The sequence below is a fragment of the Podarcis melisellensis genome (assembly GCF_964234715.1).
Source record: "Podarcis melisellensis genome assembly, chromosome: 7".
In the NCBI taxonomy this organism is placed as follows: Eukaryota; Metazoa; Chordata; class Lepidosauria; order Squamata; family Lacertidae; genus Podarcis; species Podarcis melisellensis.
In genome coordinates, this window is record NC_138539.1 from 20,061,086 (window position 1) to 20,087,668 (window position 26,583).

At 39.9% G+C, this 26,583-nt stretch overlaps 1 protein-coding gene across 1 annotated transcript; it reads left to right on the forward strand.

Annotated features, from left to right (window-relative positions):
• The first annotated feature begins 558 nt into the window (after positions 1-558).
• EIF3E (eukaryotic translation initiation factor 3 subunit E) lies at positions 559-26,149 on the forward strand. Its single transcript, XM_081918889.1, has 13 exons — positions 559-717; positions 6,719-6,833; positions 8,098-8,215; positions 10,482-10,524; positions 11,505-11,609; positions 14,163-14,288; positions 15,954-16,078; positions 18,085-18,211; positions 18,733-18,834; positions 19,366-19,475; positions 22,592-22,694; positions 24,474-24,608; positions 25,991-26,149. The coding sequence occupies exons 1-13, from the start codon at positions 628-630 to the stop codon at positions 26,027-26,029; spliced, it is 1,338 nt and encodes a 445-aa protein (XP_081775015.1). The 5' UTR covers positions 559-627; the 3' UTR covers positions 26,030-26,149.
• The last annotated feature ends 434 nt before the right edge of the window (positions 26,150-26,583 follow it).

A 26,583-nucleotide genomic window follows, 5' to 3' on the forward strand; every position in this document is an offset into this window, starting at 1 on the left:
CAGTAAGTACAGCTGAACATATCAGAACACATGCATGCATCTTTTTTTCGATTGGCTGCTCGTGGATCAACAAAAGAGGTTCTGTACCACCATAAGAGTCAGGGACATATATTACGACATAAGACTGAAAGCTTCTCCTGCCATTATAAAGTTATGGATTTAAGGTGCCTGCTGCTTTTGCTGCAACAGACTTGGAGGGTTCTCTCTCCCTCTGGAAATTGTCGGTGGGTGAGATGGGACTCGCCCCTCGGACGACTCAGAAGCCTCAGAATCAACACTCCCTGAATCCCAACAAAACTAGTTTGCGCCTGCGCATAACTGAGCCGAACGTCTGGGTCCATGTGTTCTTAGAGGCAGCCGCGGGAGGAGGCGGAGCCAGGTCTGGAAGGGGAGGAGGAAAAATATGACGTACGTTGGAAAAAGGGGGTGGGTGGAACAGGAATTCATCTTGCGCGTGCGCAGAAGGAGTTGCCCCGCGGCACGACGCTCATACACCCCTGACTCAGCCAGGGAGCGGCCGGTACGGAAGGGCGGGCTTGAGTCAGTCCGCGCGTGCGCAGTTAACCCGCGGCGTGCCTGACGCCGCGTTCCTAAGCCCCGCCTTTCCCTCGCGGCCTGGAGCCCAAGATGGCGGAGTACGACTTGACGACGCGCATCGCGCACTTCTTGGACCGGCACTTGGTGTTCCCGCTCCTCGAGTTCCTCTCCGTCAAAGAGGTGAGCTTCCCTCGAGTCGCGGGGATACTGGGGCCCGTGAGGGGGTGAGCCTGGGCTGCGTCTCCGGGAGCCTCCCTCGCTTCCCTTTCCCCGCCTCAGGCCAGGCCGAGGCCCAGGAGGCCTCTCCGCGCTGGTCGGGTTTCCGCGCCTCGCCCGGTCAGAACAGCTGCTTCGGCGGGGTTAAAATAATACAAATAAAAACAAAATAAAAGCCCTTTGGCTGAAGGAAGGGAAGGACCCGCAGGCTTGGCTATAGAACAAGAAGGGCTCTCTGTGCATGTGCAGAGTGCACGGCCCTTCTCTCTCATTCTAACCCAAACCCAACCGCGCTTCCGTTGTGGCATCGAAGCCTTTTCTGCATCACGTGCCCCTTGAATACATGCGACTTCTGTGGAAGCGCGCCTATGAAGGCCATGCCAAATGTGCTTGAAAATTGGGGAGCATAGCCGTCAACTTTTCCTTTTTCTTGTGAGGCATCCTATTCAGAATAAGGGAATTTCCCTTTAAAAAGGGGAAAGTTGACAGCTACGATCCATCGTGTGCACTAGGCTGCCTTACGAAGAGAGATTGAATGCTGCGGTGAAGCAAGGGCATGCGCACATCACAGATCCCCGCCCCCCCTCCCCGGTGTATGACAAGACAGACAGACAGGCGTTCGCACACAAACATATACACTGTAGAAGTCACTTCCTCCCAGATTCCCATTCTACTTAAATTAAGCAATGTACCTGATGCCTTAAAGATGAACACATTTATTAATGTGGATGAGAGTTTAGTCACAATTATCCCCTTTCCAGGGGCAGTGAGTGGAGAAGGTCATGGCATTTTGGATGACTTGGATCATTAGCCACATTGCAGTCTTGGTTCAGATCAGACTGTGGGACCATGTTTGCCTTGGTTGTCCTGAAGGGTTAACTTTAACTAAGAGTGAGGCAGGGGAAGTCCTTTTGCCTTTTTGATTTCCCTGTAGCTTTTGGTACCATCAGTCCTCTCGGACTGTGGTATTGGGAACAAAGGGTTCTGCTTTGCAGTGGTTCTGCCCCCAAAGTATTGTTGGGAGTGTGATTCTTAGTTCCCTGGTACGTTGTATTCTCAGTAATATTTAATATCTATATGAAGCTGGTGGGAGCGGGGCATTTGGGGCAAGATGCCTTCAATATGCTGATATTACGCAACTTTTTATTTTCGTAACATCTGAATCAGGAAAGGCTGTGTGGGCCCTGGACAGGTGTTGGGAAGAGAGAGAAATACAGTGGTACCTCGGGTTACATACGCTTCAGGTTACAGACTCCGCTAACCCAGAAATAGCACCTCGGGTTAAGAACTTTGCTTCAGGATGAGAACAGAAATCGTGCTGTGGCGGTGCGGCGGCAGCAGCAGCAGCAGGAGGCCCCATTAGCTAAAGTGGTGCTTCAGGTTAAGAACGGACCTCCGGTATGAATTAAGTACTTAACCTGAGGTACCACTGTATATGGAGTTTGAATCCCTGTAGCAGGTCTGTGAGCGAGCGGTTCCTGTGTCAAGAGAAATTGGTCAATTGCATGCCCTGTTGCCTTCCCCCTGAAAGGAACAGGTGTACAGTGTGGGGGTACTTCTAGTTCCAGTCACTAGAAGCCCAGGTAGCTTGGGTAGCTACGAGTGCCTTTTATCAGCTTTGTCTAGCACAACAGATGTTGTGATTTGGACTGGGATAGTCTGAGTACAGTAGGCCAGGTGTTGGCCAAGATTACTGCAAAACACTTATGTGGGACTTGTGCTTGATCAAGAAACTGTAGATAGTACTGAAGGCTGCTGCATGATTGTTGACGGGAGTGATTGTCTTTCAGCATATTACGCTCTTTTCTGAGTTATCAGAGCAAATTCAAAGTGTTCGTACATAAAGTCCTTCACAGCTTGGAGTCAGTTGGCTTGAAAGATCACATTATCCAACTGCTTTGATCTGACATTTTTATAAGTGCCCCATAACGTTCATTCTATCCTTGCATGGAATCAATCTTGTAATGTGGTGCCATCTTCCTTCTGGTTCTTCTTGTCTGTTAATATTAGGCTTTGTGGTATTGTTTTCAAAAACTTGGCTAAAGACTTTTTTCTTTAGTTGAGGCTAATTATCTATATTTTTATAGTCTGTGTTTACTTGTTTTTAAAGTTTCATTTTATTGGTGTTTTATATCATTTTTATAAACCACTTAGAGGTTTGTTGATGAAGTAGTATATACATTTTGTTAAATAAAATAAATAAGGCTGGGGCTACAAATCAAACTCATTGGTTCAAATCTCCTGTCATGAACTCCTCTTAGGGATGTCACATTAAACCATAGTTAAAAATAAACTATGGTTTAACGTGAGAACAACATGCTTGGAAGCCCCAATTCCTGACGTTGCTGTGCCAGGGAGAAGACAAACCAAAAACTGACTTCCTGTTGCATGTGAACCAGTATTCATAGTTTCTTCCTTTATAGGCAACAGGAAACTAGTCTCAGGTTTGTTTTGTTCCTAGCTCAGCAATAGCAGAAGGGAGGGAGGAGTGTGGTGTGCACTTTCTAGCAGGGTGCAGCAGCATGCCGCTCCTTCCTAAACCATAGTTTATTTTTAACTGTCTCTCAAACTCTCTTTCAAACCACCATCTGGAATATGGGGGAATAATAAAATGAGGACCTGGACCCTGATGGTTTAGATAACTGCTGTCTAGTTGCAGATGTTTTTTGGGCAGGGTAATTGAGAAGTGTGATCACTGTGGTGACTAGCAGATGTGTCTGGAGGAAGCAGATTATCTAGACTCACTTCATTTGGGCTTCAAGCCTGGTAGAACATTGAAAAAGCCTGATTCATTACCCTTCTTGGGAGAGAGGGGAGTGTTTCCCTGTTGATTCTGCCCATCCTCTCAGGAGTGTTTGATACCATTGACCATAGTGTTTTCTTGGAGAGACACTGTGTTGCAGTGGTTCCAGTGCTTCTTGATCCTATGGCATTTATATGGGTTCCTGTAGGGATTCATCTTGTCTCACATGTTGTTTAAACAGCAGGGAGGAGTCATTCAGAGATATGGAGTGCAGTGTCTTCAATATGCAGATGGCACCTGAAGCTTCTCTTCATTTTATCTGAATGAGAAGAGGTTGCACATGTGCTGGACCAATATCTGGAGGCAGTGATGGGCTGGATGAAAGCCAGTAAACAGACAACCCTAATAGGATGGTGGTACTGCAGTTCAGTGGTTCCCTGGTCTAGAAATTAGGGAGATGGTCTGTTCTGGATGGAGTAGCACTCATTGTGGAGGAGTAAGTGTATAACTTGAGAGTACCCCTTGATTTGAAGATATTTTTGGAGGCCAAGGTGGCCTCAGTGTCAAGAAATGTTTAAGCCTGTATTTGGTTGGTTTGTCAGCTATGACTATTCCTGAACTAAAATAGCCTGGATTTTTGCAGCACCCTCCACAGGGGGCTGCCCTTGAAGAAAGTGTGGAAACTGCTGCCACTAGTTTGCTGTCTTGGACAGTGAGGGCAAAACATATCACTCCTTTTCTGAGAACTTTGTACTGACTATATGTTAGGCCCCAAGCCCAATCCAAAGTATTTGTACTGGTGTGTAACACCAAATACAACCTAGAATCCAAATAGTTGACGAGGTGCCCCTCTGAATATGGCCCAACCTGTTTGTTAAGCTCTGCAGAGTTGATGTTGCTACTGATGAGTGAGAATTCTGGGGTGGTGGCACAAGCCAGTACCTTCTCTGTGACAGTTCCTTGTTTATGGAACTTCCTTCTGATGGACATAATATTGTCCCCTGAATAAACGGCATTTAGGTGCCACCTTAAAACCTTATTTTGCCTGGCATTTGTTAGTTAATTGCACACTGTTGCTGAGAGAGTACATTGTTTGCTTCTTTTAAAAATTTGTATGTATTAGTTGTAATTTCATTTTAGGCTTCTGTATCTATGTATCATTTTATGAACTGTTAGCCACCTGTGAGTAGGAGGAATGGTGGTGTGTAAGAAGTATAAATAATTTGTCATACTTGGTTATTGCAAGAATTACAGCCAGTTAGTGTACATGAAGTGCTTTTGAATTCTTGAAAGAGCTATATATATGTAAAGTGCTAGCTTTACTTTTCATGATTTGGAGAGTACTCCGAAACTACTGTAATGAAGTGCATTATGCCCCAGTGTGTTTCCAGTCAATAGTTTGCCTGTAAAAGGTAAAGGTACCCCTGCCCGTACGGGCCAGTCTTGACAGACTCTGGGGTTGTACGCCCATCTCACTTAAGAGGCCAGGGGCCAGCGCTGTCCGGAGACACTTCCGGGTCACGTGGCCAGCGTGACAAAGCTGCATCTGGCGAGCCAGAGCCGCACACGGAAACGCCGTTTACCTTCCCGCTGGTAAGCAGTCCCTATTTGTCTACTTGCACCCGGAGGTGCTTTCGAACTGCTAGGTTGGCAGGCGCTGGGACCAAGCAGCGGGAGCGCACCCCGCCGCAGGGATTCGAACCGCCGACCTTTCGATCGGCAAGTCCTAGGCACTGAGGCTTTAACCCACAGCGCCACCTGCGTCCCTGGTACTGAGTTTGCCTGAGTGCTCCTCAAATGGAACTGGACTAGCATCTCCTCCTGAAATACCACAATACTTGACGCAGCCCACAAGATCTGCTGTGGCATGTTAGTTAGGAAACAGATAAGTTTCCCAGTTTGATTTTTGCCTTTGCTCTAAACTCATTTGGAGACCTTCCAGGGTGGACTTGATTTAAATCAATTTTTTACAGAAAGACTCATTTTTGCTGGTATAATCTTAGTATTTACAACCAGATGAAGGTTTCATTTTTGGAATAATAAATTTTCAGAGTAGTTTTTACACTCATATAAAAAATTACTGATTTGGTTATACTATTAGAAATACAAAGCAGATAATTATGAAATTATTGTGAGGTTTAATAAGTTAACTGTTTATATTTGGACAACTTTTTGGCTGTACTTTATTGGAAGGAGAAAAATAATAATTTCCTTAATAACAACTTAAACAATTTAACTAAAACAATAACATTATAGCATATGTATCTGTAATGGCTTTAAGGGTTGCTTGTGCGTAAGTTACCGCCTCTCCGGGCTAGTTTGCCTGGTTAAGCCGTTTCCCTCTGGACAGCCCTCCACTCCGTGGCTGTTCAGTTGCTGGCAGAATCCGTCAATGGGTGTTTCTTGAACCTCTTCCAACAAAGAAGCTCTTTGACGCCAAGTCGCCGCCTACTTTCCCTGCGCGAAAGTCTTTTGCGCAGGGTGGGCGTAGGCAGTGGAGGACTTGTGCTCTCCTCGCTGGTCTCCTGCAAAGAGTCCTGGAGCCTCCTCTCCGCTTCCCCCATCAGCCCCCCTCTATCCCTGGTGTAGCGCTGATAATCTTCCCCAGCCGGGGACCTCCCTCTCTCCCTGCTTGGCCCCTCTCCAGCATCGCTGCTGAGTCTCGCCTCCTCTGCTAGCTGCGATGGCAGTTCCCTGACAGTATCCATGTTTGTTAACTGATGTGGTTAAACGGTTTTAAAAAAAACAACAGACTGAATTTTAGCACACATGAAAAACTTAAAACAAATCCTTATTTCCTGATGAATAGCCTTTGGACCAAAAGCATTTTATTTTAAAAATCAAATTTAAATTTTAAAAAAATCAATTTAAATAAAAAAAATACGATTTAAATAAAAAAATCAATTTTTTAAAAGAAAAACCCATTGATTTTTATCCATCCTGAGACCTTCTTTCAGTCCTAGCACCCCTCATCCCTCAACATTCTCCAAATGTGACTAGTACAGTTATACCTCGGGTTGCAATCGCTGTGGGTTTTGCAGGGTCTAATTATAGAGCTCTATTTGTTCTTCTGACTTCATTGTACTCAGTACTTTGATTGTGAATTACCTTGGTAATTGTGCAAACGAAAGGGTGACATCTAAATGTTTAAACACAAACTTTAAATTAAATAGAAAGTAATAGGGGTAATATTTAAAACCATTGCTATTTTATTTCTTTCAGATATACAATGAAAAGGAACTACTTCAAGGAAAACTGGATCTCCTTAGTGACACCAATATGGTGGACTTTGCTATGGATGTCTACAAAAACCTTTATTCTGATGATATTCCTCATGGTAAGCTATCTACTTACAAATAAAACTGTGACAGGATCTACAGCCAGCCCTCGTGCCTTAAAAATAATAAAGCCCACGACTTTAAGTTACTATCATATACTGATCTTTAATGTTGACTAAATCCAAATTGTTTGTTTAAAAAATAATGTCATTTTGTTCAATCAAAGTTCTTTTTCAGTTCTATTCATATATTTTAATGTTTTTGGCTTCTGAGTCCCACTGTAGGAACTGGTTTGCATGCCTCCTCCCATCCCAACACAGATTCTAAGACAAAAGACGAAGGGAGATGGCGTGGGGAAGGGCCACATTGAAAAAACAGTTCTGGCCTATCTCTTGCTGTGGTAGAGGCAGTGACCTCAGTGATGAATGGAAGGGTGGAGAGAATAAGAAGAGTAGGGAATGAGAAAGGACTAGAAGAATGTCCCATTCCTTTCCCCACTTGTCAAAGTTGACATGCCTTCAGTTAGAATTATGTAAATATTACAAAGAATCGGTGTTAACCAGATGGCTCTTCTCTACTTCCATATTTCTTTTAATGCCAAGATTTCCCTAAAACAGGGTATAGCTCATCTATATTGGATCCTTCCTTATCAGGCAAGTCATTCTTTATGCAGTGGGGTAGGAGGTGAGACTTGATGCACATTGGTGGAATATTGGGACTCCCTGGAAAATGTCTCTTGTATTTGCCTGGATCTATCTGTCACTGAGGGATTTTGTCACACTTTTTCTGGTCTAAAATGTTCCCACTTAAATCTGTTCACATTCATTTTCTCAATGCACAGATTAAGTTTATATCCAAACTCTTCAATAAAATGTTTATGGCCTAAAATATTTATTAGTATTGTGGAGCTGGAGTCAAGTGTTCAGACATCTAAACTGCTATATTCAAGCTTTTTTGCCCCTTCAAAAAAATGGACACCATAAATATTCTAAAAGTTTGGTAAGCAAGTAGTACTTCTGATTTATTCAGGCTGTTGCTTGCTTTGTCTGAGCCCATTTGAAAACTTCACTTTTCCCCATTGCATTCAGAATGGGTGTTTAGATCGCTTTCTTGAATCTTGTGGGCTACTCTGCTGAGATACAGAGCAAGACACATTTAAACAAAAGATTTTATTGAGCTAATAATTGTGTCTAACTGATTAGGACCTAGGTGAATAAAATTTGAGAATTCTAGGGTACACAGTATTATCTTGCTTGATTGACTATTGCTGACGGAACTTTTTGTATAGTTGACTTAACTTAGTTTTTCTGTTTTTCTCATCAGCTTTGCGTGAAAAGAGAACCACAGTTGTTGCACAGCTAAAACAGCTTCAGGCAGAAACTGAACCTATTGTCAAAATGTTTGAAGACCCAGAAACTACACGGCAAATGCAGTCTACTAGGTAATGCTTTTGGATGTTTGCAGAATTGCTACTTGAGTGTAATTGGATAATTTTTCAAGTTTGATCTTCTAATTGTGTGAGCCTCAGTGCAATCCTATGCATGCCTACTCAGAAGTAAGTCTCCCAGTTGTAAATACCTTGTAAGTGTACGTAGGCTTGTAGCCTATGTAGTCACTAGGATGGTTTATCGTCTAGATTAGAAATGGAAATAGTTCTGCCTATGTGCAGCTGATGTTCTGTTGATTTTAATTTGTGAAACCTAATTCAAACATTTTTGAAATTCTTAACTTGAAAGTTCTTTCAGATGAGAGAGATTGACATGTATTCCACATGGGAAATTGAGTCTTTAAACCTCCATTTAGCTAATCATGTCTCATTCTCTAGACTAGAGCAATCTGGTGTTCTCCACATGTTTCGGACTCATCAGGTTCTCATCAGGCCCACCACAGCTATGTTAGCTGGGGCTCTTCAGAGTTGCAGCCAGAAACATTTGGGAAAGGTTGCACAGGGTAACTCGGATATTTCGACAATTGTATCCCATTGCCTTAGGATCTAAGATTTACCTTTACTTTTTTTTTAAAAAATAATTTATTAATTTTCCAAAAACAAAAAAATAAAAATAAAAGCAACAATGCATATTCAAACACAGAAAAAAGTAGAGTTGACTTCCCCCATTTCCTTCCCTGGTTCCATTGTTTATCATCACACCACATTTCCATTTTAAATGATAAAATCATTAAAATTACTTACTGTCCAGGCATAATGTCTTTAGAAGTCTTTTTAAAATCCTGCTAACGTATTAACCTGTGTAAATTACTTCTGTATATATGCAATAAAGTCCTCTCAATCTTCTTTAAATTTCTTTTCATTTCTTCCTCTTAATTTCATTCACTTGCCAGTCTTCTTTAGCTGGGACACCTACTTCTTTCCAATGTTGTGCAATAATATAGTGGTACCTCTGGTTGCGAACGGGATCCGTTCTGGAGGCCCTTTCGCAACATGAAAATAATGCAACCCGCAGCGGCATGTCTGCGCATGTGCGGGTTGCGATTTGCCGCCTCTGTGCATGCACATGACGTCATTTTGCGCTTCTGTGCATGCGTGAGTGGTGAAACCCAGAAGTAACCCTTTCTGGTACTTCCATTTCGCCATGGGACGTAACATGAAGCGGACGTAACATGAGGTATGACTGTAAGTCTTTTTGCGGTCTTGGCATATCCACTCCTGTAATACCTAGTAGGAAAGCTTCTGGTTTTTTAAACAAATGTTATTTTAAACATCTTCAATTCATTATAAATCATTTCCAAGTACTTAACAATTTTGCAATCCCACCACATATGAAAAAATATCCCTTTTGTTGATTTACATTTCCAACACTTACTTTCTTTATTTTTATACATTTTTGCTAATCTTACTGGAGTTAGGTACCATCTATAAATCATTTCCACATAATTTTCTTTAATTGCCACACATGCAGTAAATTTTATTTCAGTTTTCCATCATTTTTCCCAATCTTCCATCAATGTACCTAGCCTTAATCCTGTTTATGTGGGAGTAAGCTTAATCAAATTCAGTTGGATTTATTACTGAATAGATGTCATTGGGATTGTGCTTTAAGTCCCCTTCTACCTTTTAAAAGCCAGAATGGAGGTCGTAATCAGTGAAAAGAAAAATAGTTAACTATTATTACATTCTCTGTTGTTTTGTATATTATGTTAAAAGCAACCCAGCTGGGGCAACCCAATCAGATGGGTGGGGTACATATGATGATGGTGATGTCTCTATTCCATGTCTGTGAGGTAACCTGATAGAAAGTGCCACTGCTGCATCTGCCACTATTTCCATACCCTTTTTTAAAGCATCTGGTTTGGGGATTGCAGAGCTAGGTACTATCCCCTAAAAGGCTGTATTTGGTTAAGAGGTGACAGGTGCTGATTTCTACTGCAGAGGAAAAAGGATAACAAGTGACGGGACATAATAGGATGCTGTCTAAGGCAGAGAGATATTGCCCTTACACTCTCCATAAAACAAGAGGAGGGTTATTAGACCCTGTGCCCATATTATTGAAAGTTAAATAATACCCAGCCGGTGGCGTGCAAAAATGCATGCTGCAGCAATGTAAGAGTTAGCCTTGAGTGAAAACTAATTGACTTGTTCATATATGAAATGTAGAAAAATGAATTTGCTTTCAGTGAACAGAAATGTTTCTCTCTGTAATGTTTTTTGTGTGATTTATAGCACTACAGTGAACTCTTCTTTATTACAGGGATGGTCGGATGCTATTTGACTACTTAGCTGACAAACATGGTGTAGGTATCAATTATTAAATCTGTAAAATTTTAAGTATGCATGATGCAAAATAAATGGACTTCAGATGTGAGAACTGGTCATGTGATTGATTATGTCCTTCTGTGATGTATGTATTTGTAGCCTGCCTTCTATACTGAGTGGTCCCAGGGCGGGTTATAAAAGCACAGTTAAATATTAAAATCATATACCTCTTTTATGCAATGGTTCTAAACTTATGGTGAGCAGCTATTTTAATGCTTAGTCTCACAGTGTCAGCTGTGAGGTGGAGAGAGATGTCTGTTTAGTGGGAGCAGAGTAATTCCATTGGCCATAAGTTAACCATTCTATTTGGGTATTGAAATCAAAGGAGTTACTCTGAGTATGTCTTAGTTAGATACAACCCTGTGTATTGATTGGTTCAAAAGGCATGCAAGCTGGAAAGCCCTCTGGCAAATACAACTAAAGGTTTTGACATCTACTGGCTAGATAAGTGATGAGAATTCAGTCAGCACTGAACTGGGCATGTCAAGTGAATTTTTAAAAGGGGAAATTGAGGCCTCTGAGTCACAATCTAGTCACCTGGTTGTCAGTGCTGGCTGACATTACTAATGGCAAGTCTGATTAAATCTCATTCTACCTTTTCACAAAGTCAAGTTTTAATTAGATTTTGTCCATTTCAGCATTGTCTAAGCATGCACAGAATGAGGACTTCATTGTTGTGGTTGAAGTATAACTTTTTGAATGTTTCTGCAATGTAACAGACTTCCTGCAAGTTAAACAAAAACAGTCCTAGTATATTTGAGAAATAGGTTCTATTCCACCATGCTCCCTGCTATGGTGGCTTTGCACTTGGGGAGAATTCATGAGCCCCTACCATCAGTAATTTTGTGCCCTCAGAACTTTGCCTCTACATTATTCCGCTGTATATTTAGACAAGACTGAACTACCTCCAAAGCAATTTCTTGAAACATTTTTGATATTTGTTCTGTTTGTCTTGCAGTTTAGGCAAGAGTATCTAGATACACTCTACAGGTATGCAAAATTTCAGTATGAATGTGGCAACTATTCAGGAGCAGCAGAATACCTGTACTTCTTTAGAGTATTGGTAAGTTTTTCTATATATAAATAATTTAAGATTATATTTTTTAAAAGTTTGTGGGCCCCAAAATGGACATCCATATGAGTTTGCTTTTTCTTCCTTTCATGGTAGATACTTTCTAGCAAAACCTCTAAATTATTGGCAAAATCACTGTTCCTTTTGTGTGTGTGTGTGTGTGTGTGTGTGATTTTTGAGAGCAAGTTGGAAATCTTATTCTTTCAACTCAGCTGTATTCAAACAGTGTACCTGCCTAAAGAGAAACAAAACTATTTCTTAGAATGGCACTGCTGCAATTAACTTAGTCTTTACCTCACTTGAGTCCTGTCTTTGTAACTGCAACATGAAAAGTTAGATGCTGACTTGGCTTTCAAATACCACACCAGTCCAGCGAGTGAGATCTAGCCACAAAGCTGTTGCAGATTCTTCTTTTACCTATTGTACTTGATGAATATGTATGCAGATGAGGATGATTTATTTTTTATGACTGTAGCTTATTGTTTCACTGTTTTAATACTGTTTTATTTCATTGTGATTTTATTGCTGTATGTATTGTATATGCTGCTTTGAGGTATCATTTGGGCTGGCAACAGGGCTTAAATATAGGAAAATAAATAAAAACATAAAATACATAGCAGAACATTTAATTTCTAAATTAATTACAGAAACAGAAAAGTGCTGAGGCACAACTAAAGTGAAGGAATTAGCTGGTAATGCTGAATTTAGTGGTTGCTTTTGAGAATTTTGTCAGTCTTTCCTTTTAATATCATGAAAGAGTTTGAGTAGTAGTCTTGTATTTTGGAAAGGGCTTATACCAATAGTTAACAAATGCAGCAACTTAGAACAACATGAAGAGTTGATTATTCATGTCATTTTGTGTGGTGATAAAGTAAGAGAAAATCTAGGGCCGTGAACTTTTTGTGGCTGGTTGAATGCATGTTTTATTCTGTTTAGAAATGGAAATTAATGGTTGGGTAGACTGACATATTGAAGCTAGTCTATTCTAATATAGCCTTACCTGAAAATAGGTTACTATGCAGTGCCAACTGAAGTTGTGCAGAGCTGAGTAAAAAATGGCATGTATGACCTTGTGCCCTGAACTTGAGCAAAGTAATGTCATCGTCTTTCCCCACCCTCAGCTAGGGGGGATGAAAATACGTATGGTTCTAATATTATTTGAGGGTTCTGGAGTGTGTATGAATGACATTATTTGATATCCCCAACAAATTTAGTCTCTCTGATCTTTCTGAACACAGCTTTCAGTTAAATGACAAAGCTTGTTACTGGGATGGAAGTATAATGATAATGAGGTAGCATTCAGGGCACAGCGACAACTAGCTGATGAGGCAGTAGTTGATGCTCAAATTTCAGAAACTTCAAGGGCAGAGGAAATCCAGTTTCTGAAGACCTGGCAATGTGCAGTGCTTGATCTAATTTTTCTTTCTTTTTTAAATAAGAATTTCTTAGGTATTTTCTCTTCAGTCTTTCAGAATTTCTGTTACATTCTGTAGATTTTAAAATAATGGTTACCGTATTTTTTGCACCATAACACTCACTTTTTTCCTCCTAAAAAGTAAGGGGAAATGTCCGTGCATGTTATGGAGGGAATGCCTACGGATTTTCCTCCTCTAAAAACTACGTGCGTGTTATGGTCGGGTGCATGTTATAGAGCGAAAAATACGGTAAATATTCAACTGTTAATGTTTTGAGAGAAGCTAGTTTACTTGTCTTTGACAAGAAATTTGTTGATAAGTGAGATTTTTGAGAAACACATGCTATGAAAGTACCATTGTAATGGATTTGAGGCTAGAGTGTTGTTCTCTGAATGACTTGCAGTTTGGCCCTGTGTCAGCTAAAGCTGATTGACCCTCACTTGAAATTCAGTACAGTATTTTTTTCTTTTGCCACAAATGTGGACTTGTGTTACAGGGTGTCTTATAAATGGTAAGAAAGAATAAATGTGTTGCAACAACCCATGCTCAGCTGTGAAGGTGCATATTGTAATTCTACGAGTTCTCTATTATATAATGATATCTTAAGCTGAAATTACAGAAAGGGTCATGACACCCCCATAGCCATCCCTGTTAAGCAGTCTGTACAAACCGTTACTCTAGACTATAGTAGTCTGCTATAGATTTTCCTCATTCTGATTAGCAGAGGTTTTCTGTAGAGCTGGTGGTTTTATTAGTTAAGCTTTAAACCCTTTTAAATTAGTGCGTGAAACCCCAAACTACACTGAAGTATTGTTGACAAAGGAATCCTTATTGCATGTATTGAAAGTTCTGTGCAGAAGCTGTGGCTGCCAATTCTCCAGGCTTTCCTGGTTTTTAAAATCTCCAGCTGAATCTCCTTGGAAATGCCTAGTGCTGCTGATTGTTTCCTAGAAAATCAAAACTGATTTGCTAAATGAAACACAGCTCATTCTCCCAAAATTGTGGAACAAGCATGTCAGTGGCATATTCTCTCTCTACTGGTGCCAGCAAGTCTCTAATCAAAATGTTTGACCTAGAGAAGTATTAAATTATTGTGGTTATTGTAATTGGATTCACTTATTTAAAACAGGTTCCATCAACAGATAGAAATGCTTTGAGTTCACTCTGGGGAAAGCTGGCATCTGAAATTCTGATGCAGAACTGGGATGCTGCCATGGAGGACCTTACAAGATTGAAAGAGACAATTGACAATAATGTGAGTTTATTTTTATTTACATATTGACAGATAGCTGGTGTGGGAAGAGGAATTGCAGCTGGTGGATGTTGGCAAATATTTAATATCACTTCACATTTTGCTCAAAATAGTTATGGTTAGCGGTGCTCTTTCTTTTTAGGCAACTTTTTCATGGTGTGCCTGGGAAGTCAGCTAAATCAACTGATTTGTTGATGATTCCCTATTGCTTAAAAGAAATGGGAATCTGGCTTTCAGAAGGGGAGTAGCAAGTGGCAAGATACAGTAAAAGTTTAAAATCTGTGTAGAAAGAGTGTTTTTAAGGGCATATTTCTGTTCTCATACAGTGGTACCTCGGGTTAAGTATTAAATTCATTCCGGAGGTCCATTCTTAACCTGAAACTGTTCTTAACCTGAAGCACCACTTTAGCTAATGGGGCCTCCTGCTGCCACCGCGCCACTGGAGCATGAATTCTGTTCTCATCCTGAAGCAAAGTTCTTAACCTGAGGTACTATTTCTGGATTAGAGGAGTCTGTAACCTGAAGCGTATGTAACCCGAGGTACCACTGTATTACCATGGGTTACTAGAACTAAAGGTTGCCTACTTGTAAGTGGTAGAGGCTCTGAAGGGTTTAAGACGGGCACCTTTACCAGGCTGACCTGAAGACGTTAAGGATTGAATCTGGGATCTTTTGCATGCAAAACATGTTGCTCAACTATACCGTTCCACTATAGCATTTCAGAACTCATGCTGCCTCTGACTTTTGTCAACTGTGTAATGTCAGGAAGCTGTTGTGATGGCAGAGGGAGTGGGTCCCACCTCTCCTGGGGTGGCATCGTGAGCTGTGCCTCTGCAGTTTTGCAGCAGCTCCTTGCAATTGCTTGCAGGCAGAGGAGGCAGTAGTATGCAGAGTTACAGTACTGGCTGGGCACTATGTTGAATGATTTTTCCTGGTTGGTATGGTGGCTCATGGATAGTCACTCAGGACCTGTACTTGGGACTCTGTTGTCTAGCCTACTAACAATTGGAGGCCAGAATACATAGAATTGGCTTTCTGCCTTTCCAAAGCCAGGAAATTGTGCTCAGTGCTGTGGCAGTGGGGGAAATAACTGATGAGCTTTGTCACTCAACCATCATCATCATCATCAGTTAGTTGCTTTATCACTCCCAGGGCAGCCCAACACAATTTATAACCAATGTACTGCTCACCAGAGCTAAGTGGCAACTTATATGGCTAGTTTCTTTTGGCACGCCCATTGAGTCAAATTCAGATTGTTCAGAAATCTTGGGTTAAAATGGGCTAGAAGGGAGAAATTTAAAACCATTATGCCTGGATAACTGGGAAGTTTTTAATGTTTGATGTTTATTGTATTTTTAATATTTTGTTGGAAGCCACCCAGAGTGGCTGGGGAAACCCAGCCTGATGGGCGGGGTACAAATAAATTATTATTAAATAAATTATTATTATTACTATTAATAATAATAATACTAAAAATTAAATGAGAGTTTTCTGTCCCTTCCACCCCCTGTAGCCACTGCTACCTCTGAATTCACAGGGTTGGAGACTATCCTGGAAAATGGGCATTTTGCTGTGGGGGGGGGGGAATGTCCCTTCTGTAAACTTAAGTTTACTTAGGATCCAAGAACTAAATACTGTAAATGTAAACTGTTCTTTCTATTTTTTCAGTCCGTCAGCTCTCCTCTCCAGTCTCTTCAGCAGAGAACATGGCTCATTCACTGGTCTCTCTTCGTTTTCTTCAACCATCCTAAAGGCAGAGATAACATAATTGATCTTTTTCTCTATCAGCCCCAGTGAGTTAATATATACCTACAAAAATAAAGGGGATGTGTAAGAATGTAGTAATCCAGTTTTCTGCCCTGATGATGTTAAACATTCCTACATACTTTAGAAGGTTGTTCTATGCCTTTGAAGTGAAATGTACTGTTGTATCCTTTCCACGGTTTTGAGGCTACAGTATAGCTCCATATACTATTACACTTTTTAAAATTGGTATGTCTACATAAACATGCATAGAATCTGGCTAGAAGCATGTGAAGCCCAGACATTTAGGAAACAGAAGTAAACTCTTAAATCTAAGGAGTTGAATAGAAATTTGATTACATTTATGAAGTTAAGTATAACTCTTGACAAAAATGAAATGTACTAATAGAAAGTGCTTCATGTTACATTACCGTAGAAACTTAGCTATGTGATTAGCAATTTGATACTTGATGTGCCAAGTTTAAAGGTTTCTGCTGTACTATGATGCATCAAATACTGAAGGGCTGAATATTACAGGTACAATCCTTTTAGTGGCAACTACCATAAACTTGGAAGAGGCATTATTTCATAGGTAACTTCATCTTGGCATGATGTCTCTGATATTGTATTACATTTAAAGTTGCCACAAAGAATTTTGAGAGTACAGTCTATTTCAGTGGAGTTGGGTGGTGATGTCAGTGTTGCATGAGGTAATGCACTGATTCATTGCCATCTTCTAGTGTTTTTCAAGGACATATGATTCATCTGTTGTAGCCATTATATGCATTATAGACAAACAGTATGCGTGAATTAATCTCAAGACTGAACTGTCTCGGACAACCTCTACTCTGAATAATTTTATTGCACTCTTATTATGATGGCAACTGTTTCCACTTAAGTTTGCACCCATTTTCCAACTGCAGTCAATCCTGATTTGTTCTGGAATACTGTTGTTGCCTAATTCCATTTAATTCATATTTTGTGCAACGCCATATTACAATTTAGGAGGTTAAATTTGTGTGGAATCTAGTGTATATTTTGTCTATCATTTACCATCTCACAATTTGGTTTGAGATGATGATTTTGATTTACATTCTGCCTTCCTTCCAGTGCAGCCTAGGGTGGAGGAATGGCAACAGAAACAAAACATGAAAAAACAACAAGTAAAAGTAGCTAAAAACATTCCTATAGCATTTAGCATACAGTACAATCTCTTTGAAATTGATAATGTTTTATGAGAGTAGCCAATTTTAAGTAACATAATAACATAGTATGTCCATTAAGGAAATGTCCTGAATTTGCAAACTCTGCTGTCTAGCTTAAACTTAAAATATTTACGATGTGTGCTTGAAATTGTATACTCCTGCTCAATAGTCTTACTTGTTATAGAGAGTTCAAAAACATTATTTGCTGATGGTTAGATTGGTAAACTTGCCTCAGGGTTCAAATATTACAACGAGAGCTTGATTTGATATATGATCAGTTGATTCTAACTGATGGGAGACAATATTGAACTTAGTTTTACTCAGGGCAGGACCATTGAAATTAATCAACATTACTAAGTTGGTCCATTAATTTTGCTGGGGCTACTGGGAGTAAAACTTAAATTGAATGCCACCCTTAATGTAAAAACAGGCCTTTCTCAGTTAGGATAAAAATATAAACAAAAGGATCAGCATTTATGGGCAAATGCCAGAGCACAGGATCTTGTAAGAGACACCGGCAGCTTCCTACTTTTTCCTGTTTTTTGTGGGATGAGGAAAACAAAAGCTGTTTAGGGAAGTTTTTAATGTTTGATGTTTTATTGTGTTTTTAATATTATGTTGGCCCAGAGTTGGCCCATAAACTGCCCAGAGTGGCTGTGGAGACCTGGCCAAATGGGTGTGGTATAAGTAATAAATTACTACTGCTACTACTATAAAAACTGCTGGAGCTCCAGTAGGCAAGGCTTTTTCCTCTTCTGACTTTCTGGCAGGTAAAGAACCTGAGTTTTCTTATATTCTCGTTTCCTTCAAAATTTCTGCTTCTCACTCTACAAAACATTCTGCTTGTGTAGGTATCTTAATGCAATTCAGACAATGTGCCCACATATTCTTCGATATCTGACTACAGCAGTAATAACAAACAAAGATGTTCGGAAACGTAGGCAAGTGCTGAAAGACTTAGTCAAGGTTATTCAGCAGGTAAGGCATACTTTGCTCATACTGCTAATTATAAAATGCCTACTTCCTAAGTATGACTGTATTTGAACAGAGGCTGTGTGCCTTACCAGACTGTTGCTATTATGGGGTGGGATCAGTCACATGCCAACAAATTCATGTTGTGCAATTATCACTGATTAGGAGGTCTGGCACAACAAAACTGCTTCCTCAAAAGATCAGACTTTATGATACAAGAAGTAATGGGAAAATCCACTGGAAAGTATGGGATAGCACTTGATTTGACGCAATAGGATCTAATCTCTCTGCAAACAAATCAGGATGAATGCTCGATTAACAAGCACCTGGAAGCACCTATACCACGTTGAAACTTTGTTTTTAGTAGCAACATCAAAAGCTTGTAAGGAGCTTATTATAATAATTTGGGATGAGTTCTGTAGTGCCCATTGGTGCCAAGTTGGAGACTCCAGCAATAAGTGATTTTTGATACAAATGTTTGGGGGTATAATTTGGAGTTACTCACACAACTATTCTTCACTATGCAGGAATCCTATACCTATAAGGACCCAATAACAGAGTTTGTAGAGTGTTTGTATGTGAACTTCGACTTCGATGGAGCTCAGAAAAAGCTGAGAGAATGTGAATCGGTAAGAGTTTTGTTAAAAGATTACACTTGTTAATAACAAAGAGCCTATATGTTGGCCACGGATTCATTATATTGCCCCAAAACAAAAACCTCCATGTATTCATAATCTCTTGTTTAAAGTGTCAATTAATGTTTGAGAGAGCTGGGAATATTGGGGAAATGTGCCGCTACCAGTAACACAGTAGCTTGAGATGGCTCAGATCTGGGGCTACATGATTAGCATCCTGCTCATCTAATCTTCAACCTCAGCAACCTAACACTAGATTGTCTGGGGCTAGGTGAGCTGGAAACTTCCTCAGTCTCATCAGTATAGTGTTTTGAAGGGTATTTTTACTTCTTTCTCCCAGTGGTCTGTGGGAGAATTCAAGGGGTTAATTGAGGTAAGGGTATGTATGTTTCATACTGTGAATCCACAGTCCTAATTTTACCTTTCCTTTCAGGATATTTTTAAGGGCTTGGCGTTTGTAACTGAGTGCTTGTCAGAGCTTTGGCGTTTTTCTCACCCTTTTAATTCCTGTATGGCTTCTTGCAGGTTCTTGTGAATGATTTCTTCTTGGTGGCATGTCTGGAAGACTTCATTGAGAATGCTCGTCTCTTTATATTTGAGACTTTCTGCCGCATCCATCAGTGCATCAGCATAAAGTAAGAAAACTAAAAGCTCAGTAGGAAAACTCTCTTAGTTTGGTGACACATTGTACTTAACAGATAGTGTCATGAAGTTGCTTCAATAGTGGTTGAATTGTAAGCTAAAAAGAACTAACAGTATGGCAACATTCAGCCATCGTACTAAACCAGGGGTGATGGCGCCCTGTAACTAGCTTTCATCCAGGGGTCTGGGTTCTTCCCTCTAGCCCATAGGAAGCAGCTGAAGGGATAAAGGGCCTTGAAGTTGTGCAGTTGCAGGTCCTTGTTTTATTTATTTGAATAATTTGTATACTACTTCATATTTCAAAGAAATCTCAGTGGTTTGTATCCTAGAAATGCCACAAAGATACAACAATAACATTTTAGATAAGAAGAGTTGCATGACACCTTAAACCAGTGTTTCCTAACGTTGGGTATCCAGCTGATTTCGGACTGCAATTCCCATCATTCCTGACACTGGTCTTGCTAGCTTAGGGATGATGGGAGTTGTATTCCAAAAACAGCTGGAGACCAAAGGTTGGGAAAAACTGCCTTAAACATTGATGTAATCTGAAACAACATATGGGAACCATAAGAACTACTGTCAGATCTAAAATTCAGCAAAGAAACCAGACCACCCATCAAATATACAAGCAGTATTTTTCAGAAACAACTGATTATACCTTTAAAAATAACACAGAAAGTTTGACATCACCGTGGGCTACCTACAGGAGCAGTGAGTAAAAATTATTTTAGATGTTGGAGACTTGTTAAGTGCCTTCAATGTTCTGAAAAATTAATGGAAAGAAAATCTTGTTCTGTGCCATTATGACCTCAAAGGGTATCATTCTGACAAAACGTTTGAAAGTACTATCTGCTCATCTTAATTTGCATGTGTGTGCTTGTTTGTGTCAGTAGGCACATATAAGTGGCCCTGACCAGGAAGGGAGAGCAGAGATTCCCCTGTCTCGTTAAGTGTGGTGCCTTCTATTAAATATTTCAGAGCTTTATTGCAGAAGTCATAAACCATACATCCTGAAAGTTTTCTCTTTCATCTTCACCATTATAGTCAGCCAGTGTGTGAGAGGCTGGACATGTGAATTTCAGATCTCTCAAAATTGCCACATCATGCTGACCTGTTAGGATCAAACTTAAAAGTGCAGTTCCTCTGCACTAAGTTCCTAGCTTCAGACAAGAGCAGTGATTGAAGCTATTAATTGTATATAGACATGACTGTTGGGGAAGAAATATGAATGAATCAATGCAGTTCCAGGAGGAAGTGCGTTTGTATGAGTCTTCTTGCTTGATTAGTCATTGTAACCCAATGGATGATACAATTTGTTTTCAACAACAGTACAGCACCTCAAACCAAAGAGACACAGATCAAACCTTAATTTTCACGCAACCCCACACCTAAAAATAAATAGCTCAGTCAATATATTTAAAAGTGTTTTCTGAATAACTATTGAGGGAGTATGAGATATTTTTTCTAAAATGAGATAAATAATTAAAACTGAAAAAAACCTTCCAGTAGCACCTTAAAGACCAACTAAGTTAGTTCTTGGTATGAGCTTTCGTGTGCATGCACACTTCTTCAGATACACAGATACATAATTAAAACTGATTAGCAGTTCAGTTTGGAACATCAATATTAGGGACCAGGATAAAAATTCGCAAATAAATATGCCTAATCTGGTTTCAGAGTTACTGTTTCCATATGGTCTTTCATATTATTCTTCAGACAACAAATCTGAACATCTGAAGGGGCAAGTAGAAAGATGTGAGGGTAGTCCTGCCCTTTCAGTGATACTGTGTGAGCTCACTGGCCAATGCACAACCACCATTAGTTTGAAGCAAGATGTCTCATGTGTAGGATTTTAACCTGAGTAGGGGGAAACACTTTAAACAAATTACTGGGTAGTTCCACGGCTGAGAGAATAATCCTGCAAATTTAATAACTTAAAAGTATGTTGTCTTAACACAGGCAGCCAGAAGGCAAAGTAACTAAACTTCAGTAGAATGTAGACAGAGATTGCATTAGGGAATGATTAAAACAGAGGTTCCAGTGTAGCATGTTGGCCAGGTTTCAGGTTAAAAACAGTGAGCGTTTCTGAAGTCCAGCAGCTAGGGGAATTTTCAAGTTTATAATTCTCAAGGAAATGAAGCACCAAAAAGGAGAGAGCCCAAAACTTATTAGAAAGCCACAGGAAATGCCATCTGCAGAATGTCTGTTGACAAAGCAGCAGATCTGGGCTGGCTCTTGTAAAGAATAAGAAACTGAGAAAACATTGGACATAAAGCGACCTCCTTGAAAGAGCGATCATATTGTGACAAACCTATGTCTGACTCTCAGATATTGGGAATAAGTGTTCTGAGGCAACACATAGAAATGCCATCTGCCCAGTGCTTTATTACTAATTGAATTAACATGAAACCCATCCCTGCAATGGTTTACTTTGTCAAAAAGCAGACAGACATTTAGCAAATGAAAAGTAGTGTAGAGAGTCCTTTTATAGTGTGTGTTGCTGTCCTAATGATTAGCTACTTACCTAACCAAATCTAATTCCTTCTAATTTCTGGCCCATTATAATTGGCCTTCTCCTTCATAAATTTAAACTATTGTGACTAGTGTAACATGGTTTTTAAACAGTGTACATGAAATGATCTATGAATCTCACTCATTTCTAAAGGGTTGTGTTATTAGCTGCTCTCAACATGAATCAGACGGACAGTGAAGTGTTTCACACAATAACATCAGCTTATTTCTATGAATACCTCTTGGTTGTTTTGTTTTTCTTTTGTAGTGTAAATGGGCAGATGAGTCCACAGTGGATCAAACTTTATGAATTGTAAACAGTCGGCCAGTTGTCTCCCTGATGCTAAATTTAAAGGGCCTTTATATGTGTTAGGATGAATTTTAACCTAGAATATTCTGTGGTGCAAAAAGGTGTTTTCGCTTTTCTATGTATCCCTCTCTTGTTGCTGTCAGCTGTTAGAACACCAGTGTTTAAAACAGACTAAAACATTGCAAAATTTGCAAAGATGCTGGAATCATCAGGCATATTGTTTACAATTATTTAGCACGTTCTCTAATGTTTCAAACTTTATTAAGTGTATTTTTTCTTCTTCTTCAGTATGTTGGCAGATAAGTTAAATATGACCCCTGAAGAAGCTGAGCGATGGATTGTGAATTTAATTCGGAACGCAAGGCTTGATGCCAAGATAGATTCAAAATTGGTAGGTTTCCCATTGCATTGCACGGCATAATCTGATTTATTAAGGGGAACTCTTAAAACTCATTACTAGCTGCAAGATCTCATGGCTACAGTTTCCTGCCTAATTCTGTATTTTTGTTGGCTCCCCCCGCCCCCTCTGCTGCTGCTGCATTGAGTAACATTTAGCCCAGGGATGGGGAACCTGTTGCAACTCCCTTCAGTACTTGCCAGCATGGCAAATGGTCAAGTATGATGGCAGTAGTAGTTCCATTATTTGGAAGGCCACGGGTTCCATGTTTTTGAAAATGTGGTCACTTATTTTGTGACATTTTGGTTGTTCCTAATACAGTTGTCGCCCAACTGGATTTTACTGAAGGGCTTTTTGCTGACTCCTATCTTCTCCCCTCCCCCATGGCCCTGCAGCTCAGTATTTTATACTAAAATGACCTTTAGCACTTTTTAAATGAGGAACAAGAGTACACAACTCCAAGATGCACGGAGTGGGTGGCTTTAGATGAATATTTTAGATGTATACCTGGGGCATGCAACAAAATGCTGCTCAGGGTGCCAGGCTCTGCATTTCATGAACTCTTGACCATGCTCAGTTCTTATTGGGCTGCTTCGTGTTCTCTCCCGCTGTGCCCCACCCATCACCTTTGCCGGGCTTTTCCTGAAGTTTTTGGACTTATGCCAACCTATAAGTTCCCCCAAGCCTGCTGCTACTTCTGCCTTATGCATGGATGTTGCCATTTTAGATACAATCTCAGATTAATGGATTTGATTATTTTGGCCATATTTGATTTGCCTCTATTATTATTTTGTTTTGTGTAGATGGCATTATGTTTCAGCTTGTTAACCTGCTCTGAATTTGCTTATAATGTAGTGGGGCAAGGATTTGAAGCTGGGTGAGGGCATAGAAGATCAAGGATGTGATAAGCACTTTATAATTACTTTCAGCATCTTCCTAGTCTCACTCTCCCCCACCCCACATTCTCATATGTTAGGACTCCCTGCATTTAAGCAGAGATTTGGTGCTAGACCAAATCTCCAGGGGAAGTTGCTTTTCCCCCCAGTGTTCACCTGTTTCCAGCTCTCGTCCCAAATTAATTGGTACATTTAGAGATGGGTTGAGATGCAGATCAGAAATTTGTTGAAGGATAAATACAGTACTAGAAAACTTACATATGCCCTATGCATACTTACCAAGTATAGAATGGGGTGAGATGGATTTTGTAACATTTGCTAAACATCAAGAGTACAGTGGTGCCCCGCAAGACGAACGCCTCGCAAGACGAAAAACCCGCTAGACGAAAGGGTTTTCCGTTTTGGAGGCGCTTCGTAAAACGAATTCCCCTATGGGGTTGCTTCGCAAGACGAAAAAAATCTTGCATCCCCCCCGCGGGTTTTTTCCGCTTTTTCCGCCCTTTTCTTAAGCCGCTAAGCCGCTTATCAGCTGTTCCGCTGATAAGCCGCTTAACAGCTGATCGCTGGAAGCCGCTTGACAGCTGTAGCGCTAATCCGCTAAGCTGTCAATGGGCTTGCTTCGCAAGACGAAAAAACCGCTATACGAAGAGCCTCACGGAACAGATTAATTTCGTCTTGCGAGGCACCACTGTATTAGAAAGTTAGTGGCAACCCTGTTCATCAATGACGTAAACAAGAAGGGAATAAAATATCCATCAATGTGTATGCCCATAAGTTTCCTTCCATAAGGAAGGCAAATAATACCCTGTACATTTTGTATCCCGTACAAAACCTTTTTTCAGCATTTGAGGCAATATTTGTATATATATTTTTGTAGGGTCATGTCGTTATGGGAAACAATGCAGTATCACCTTATCAACAAGTGATTGAAAAGACCAAAAGCTTGTCTTTCCGGAGTCAGATGTTAGCTATGAACATTGAGAAAAAACTGAACCTAGGCGGTAGGGCTGAGGTAAGTCCATGTTGTCATGCAAGTATATTATTAATTTAAGTAGAAATCTCCAAAATGGAAATTCATAAAGGATTACAGTGAGATGGTTAAACATAACTTGCTTGTCTCTACGGTTGGAATATGGAATAGGTTTATTTTATTTATTTATTAAAAGATTACTATACCACTTTTCATTTATGGAAAGAAATACCAAAATGATTCAGAGTAAAAAAAAAAGTGTGTGTGAGAGAGTAACAAATCCAGTAGAAGCAATAATTAGTACAAATCACAGAAAGCAGCTAGGGACATCGGTCACAACATATATTATGAAGAGTGGGAGAAACTTTGGAAAAAAAACCTTAAATTTACAGCCTGCATAACGTTAAATGAGAACCTCATGAAGATGTTTTACCGATGGTATATAACTCCTGCAAAATTAGCAAAAATGTATAAAACTTGTAACAAATGCTGGAAATGCAGGGAAAAAGAGGGATCCTTCTTCCACATGTGGTGGGAATGCATAAAGGTTAAGGGTTTTTGGGGAAAAACCGGAGGCTTTCCTGTTAGGACTAGCAGGAAGGGATATAAAGAATAATGACGGTAAATTTTTTCAATATGCAACAACGGCCGCAAGAGTCCTACTAGCTCAAAATTGGAAACAACAGAACATACCGACGGTTGAGGAATGGAGAACAAAATTGTTAGACTACGCGGAGATGGACAGATTGACGGGGAAAATTAGATATATAAAAGACCAAAGGTTCATTGATGACTGGGGGAAATTTGTGGAATATCTGGATAACATAAGTGAAGGTCAGATAACGCTAGTTGGGTTTAAAAAGGCTCTGAAAAAGTAGGAATATTGTCTAAAGAGAAAAGGAAGAAAAGAGAAAATAATGTCAATATAAACTAGGATTTGCGTAAACTTTTCAAATAAGGGCACGGATGATTTGTGGGGAAGCTGAAGGAAGTCTTAAAGAAAGAAATTTGTGATAATAAGATGTAAATATTTTTATTTTTGTTTGTTATGGTTTAAAAATCAATAAAAAATAAAAAAATATGTTTGCAAATCACAGAAAGCAGCATTAATAATATTAAGGGTCATGGAAAGCCTGCATGAAGAGGGGTGCTTTCAATTGGCAACAAACACCCCCTGCAGCCGTTGCTCCCTTGGTCTCTGGGAGAGCATTCCACATGGTGGACACCACAACAAAGAAGAAAGTCTAGTGCCCTAAAGTTCTTGAAAGTAGATTCATGTATACACTGCTAAAGTTATCCACAGCAATGTGTGTTACTCTGACTAAAGCAGATTTAGAAATATTTTCCAAATAATTAGTTTTTATTAGCTTTGAATGCCAAACACTTTGTGTCCTGACTTTCAAATTTGCTTCTTCTTTTAAAAGGCACCTAATTGGGCTACTCAAGACTCTGGCTTCTACTGAAACACTTCTCGGGAAGAAAGACAACTTGATAAGAACTTTAATTATGTACTGTTTTGAAGAGGTGGCAATTATGTGGACTTTGCAGCACATGTTGATTTGAATAAAATTGGCTACTTTTAATTGACTGGTTGTCTATCTTTATAATTGGATTTGTAAAAGGTTTTTGTTCAAGGCAGCAAAGCTAGCAATTCATGAGAAGCTGTAGAAATCTAATTTAAAGTTTAAAGGAATCACTTAAACTTCCAAGTACAATTGCTAAAAAACCCTACCATCTAAGCTCCCATTCGACATTATTTTTAAAAAGAATCAAATTTGCTGTGTATGAGCACTAGATTTATATATACTTGGACAGTGGGTGTGAGTCTTATCTTTCCAAGAGTAAATAAAAACAGTACCCTTGATTTAAGACATCCCTTCAACAGAGATGTCTGCTGTTCCCTAGTAGCCTGTCTTATAGAAACCAGTGGCCAACATCTAATGTGTTGCAGTTGTCACAAGAGTTTCACAGCAACAGGTAGAAAAAGTATTATCATGAAACATTTGTTGCCATTAAG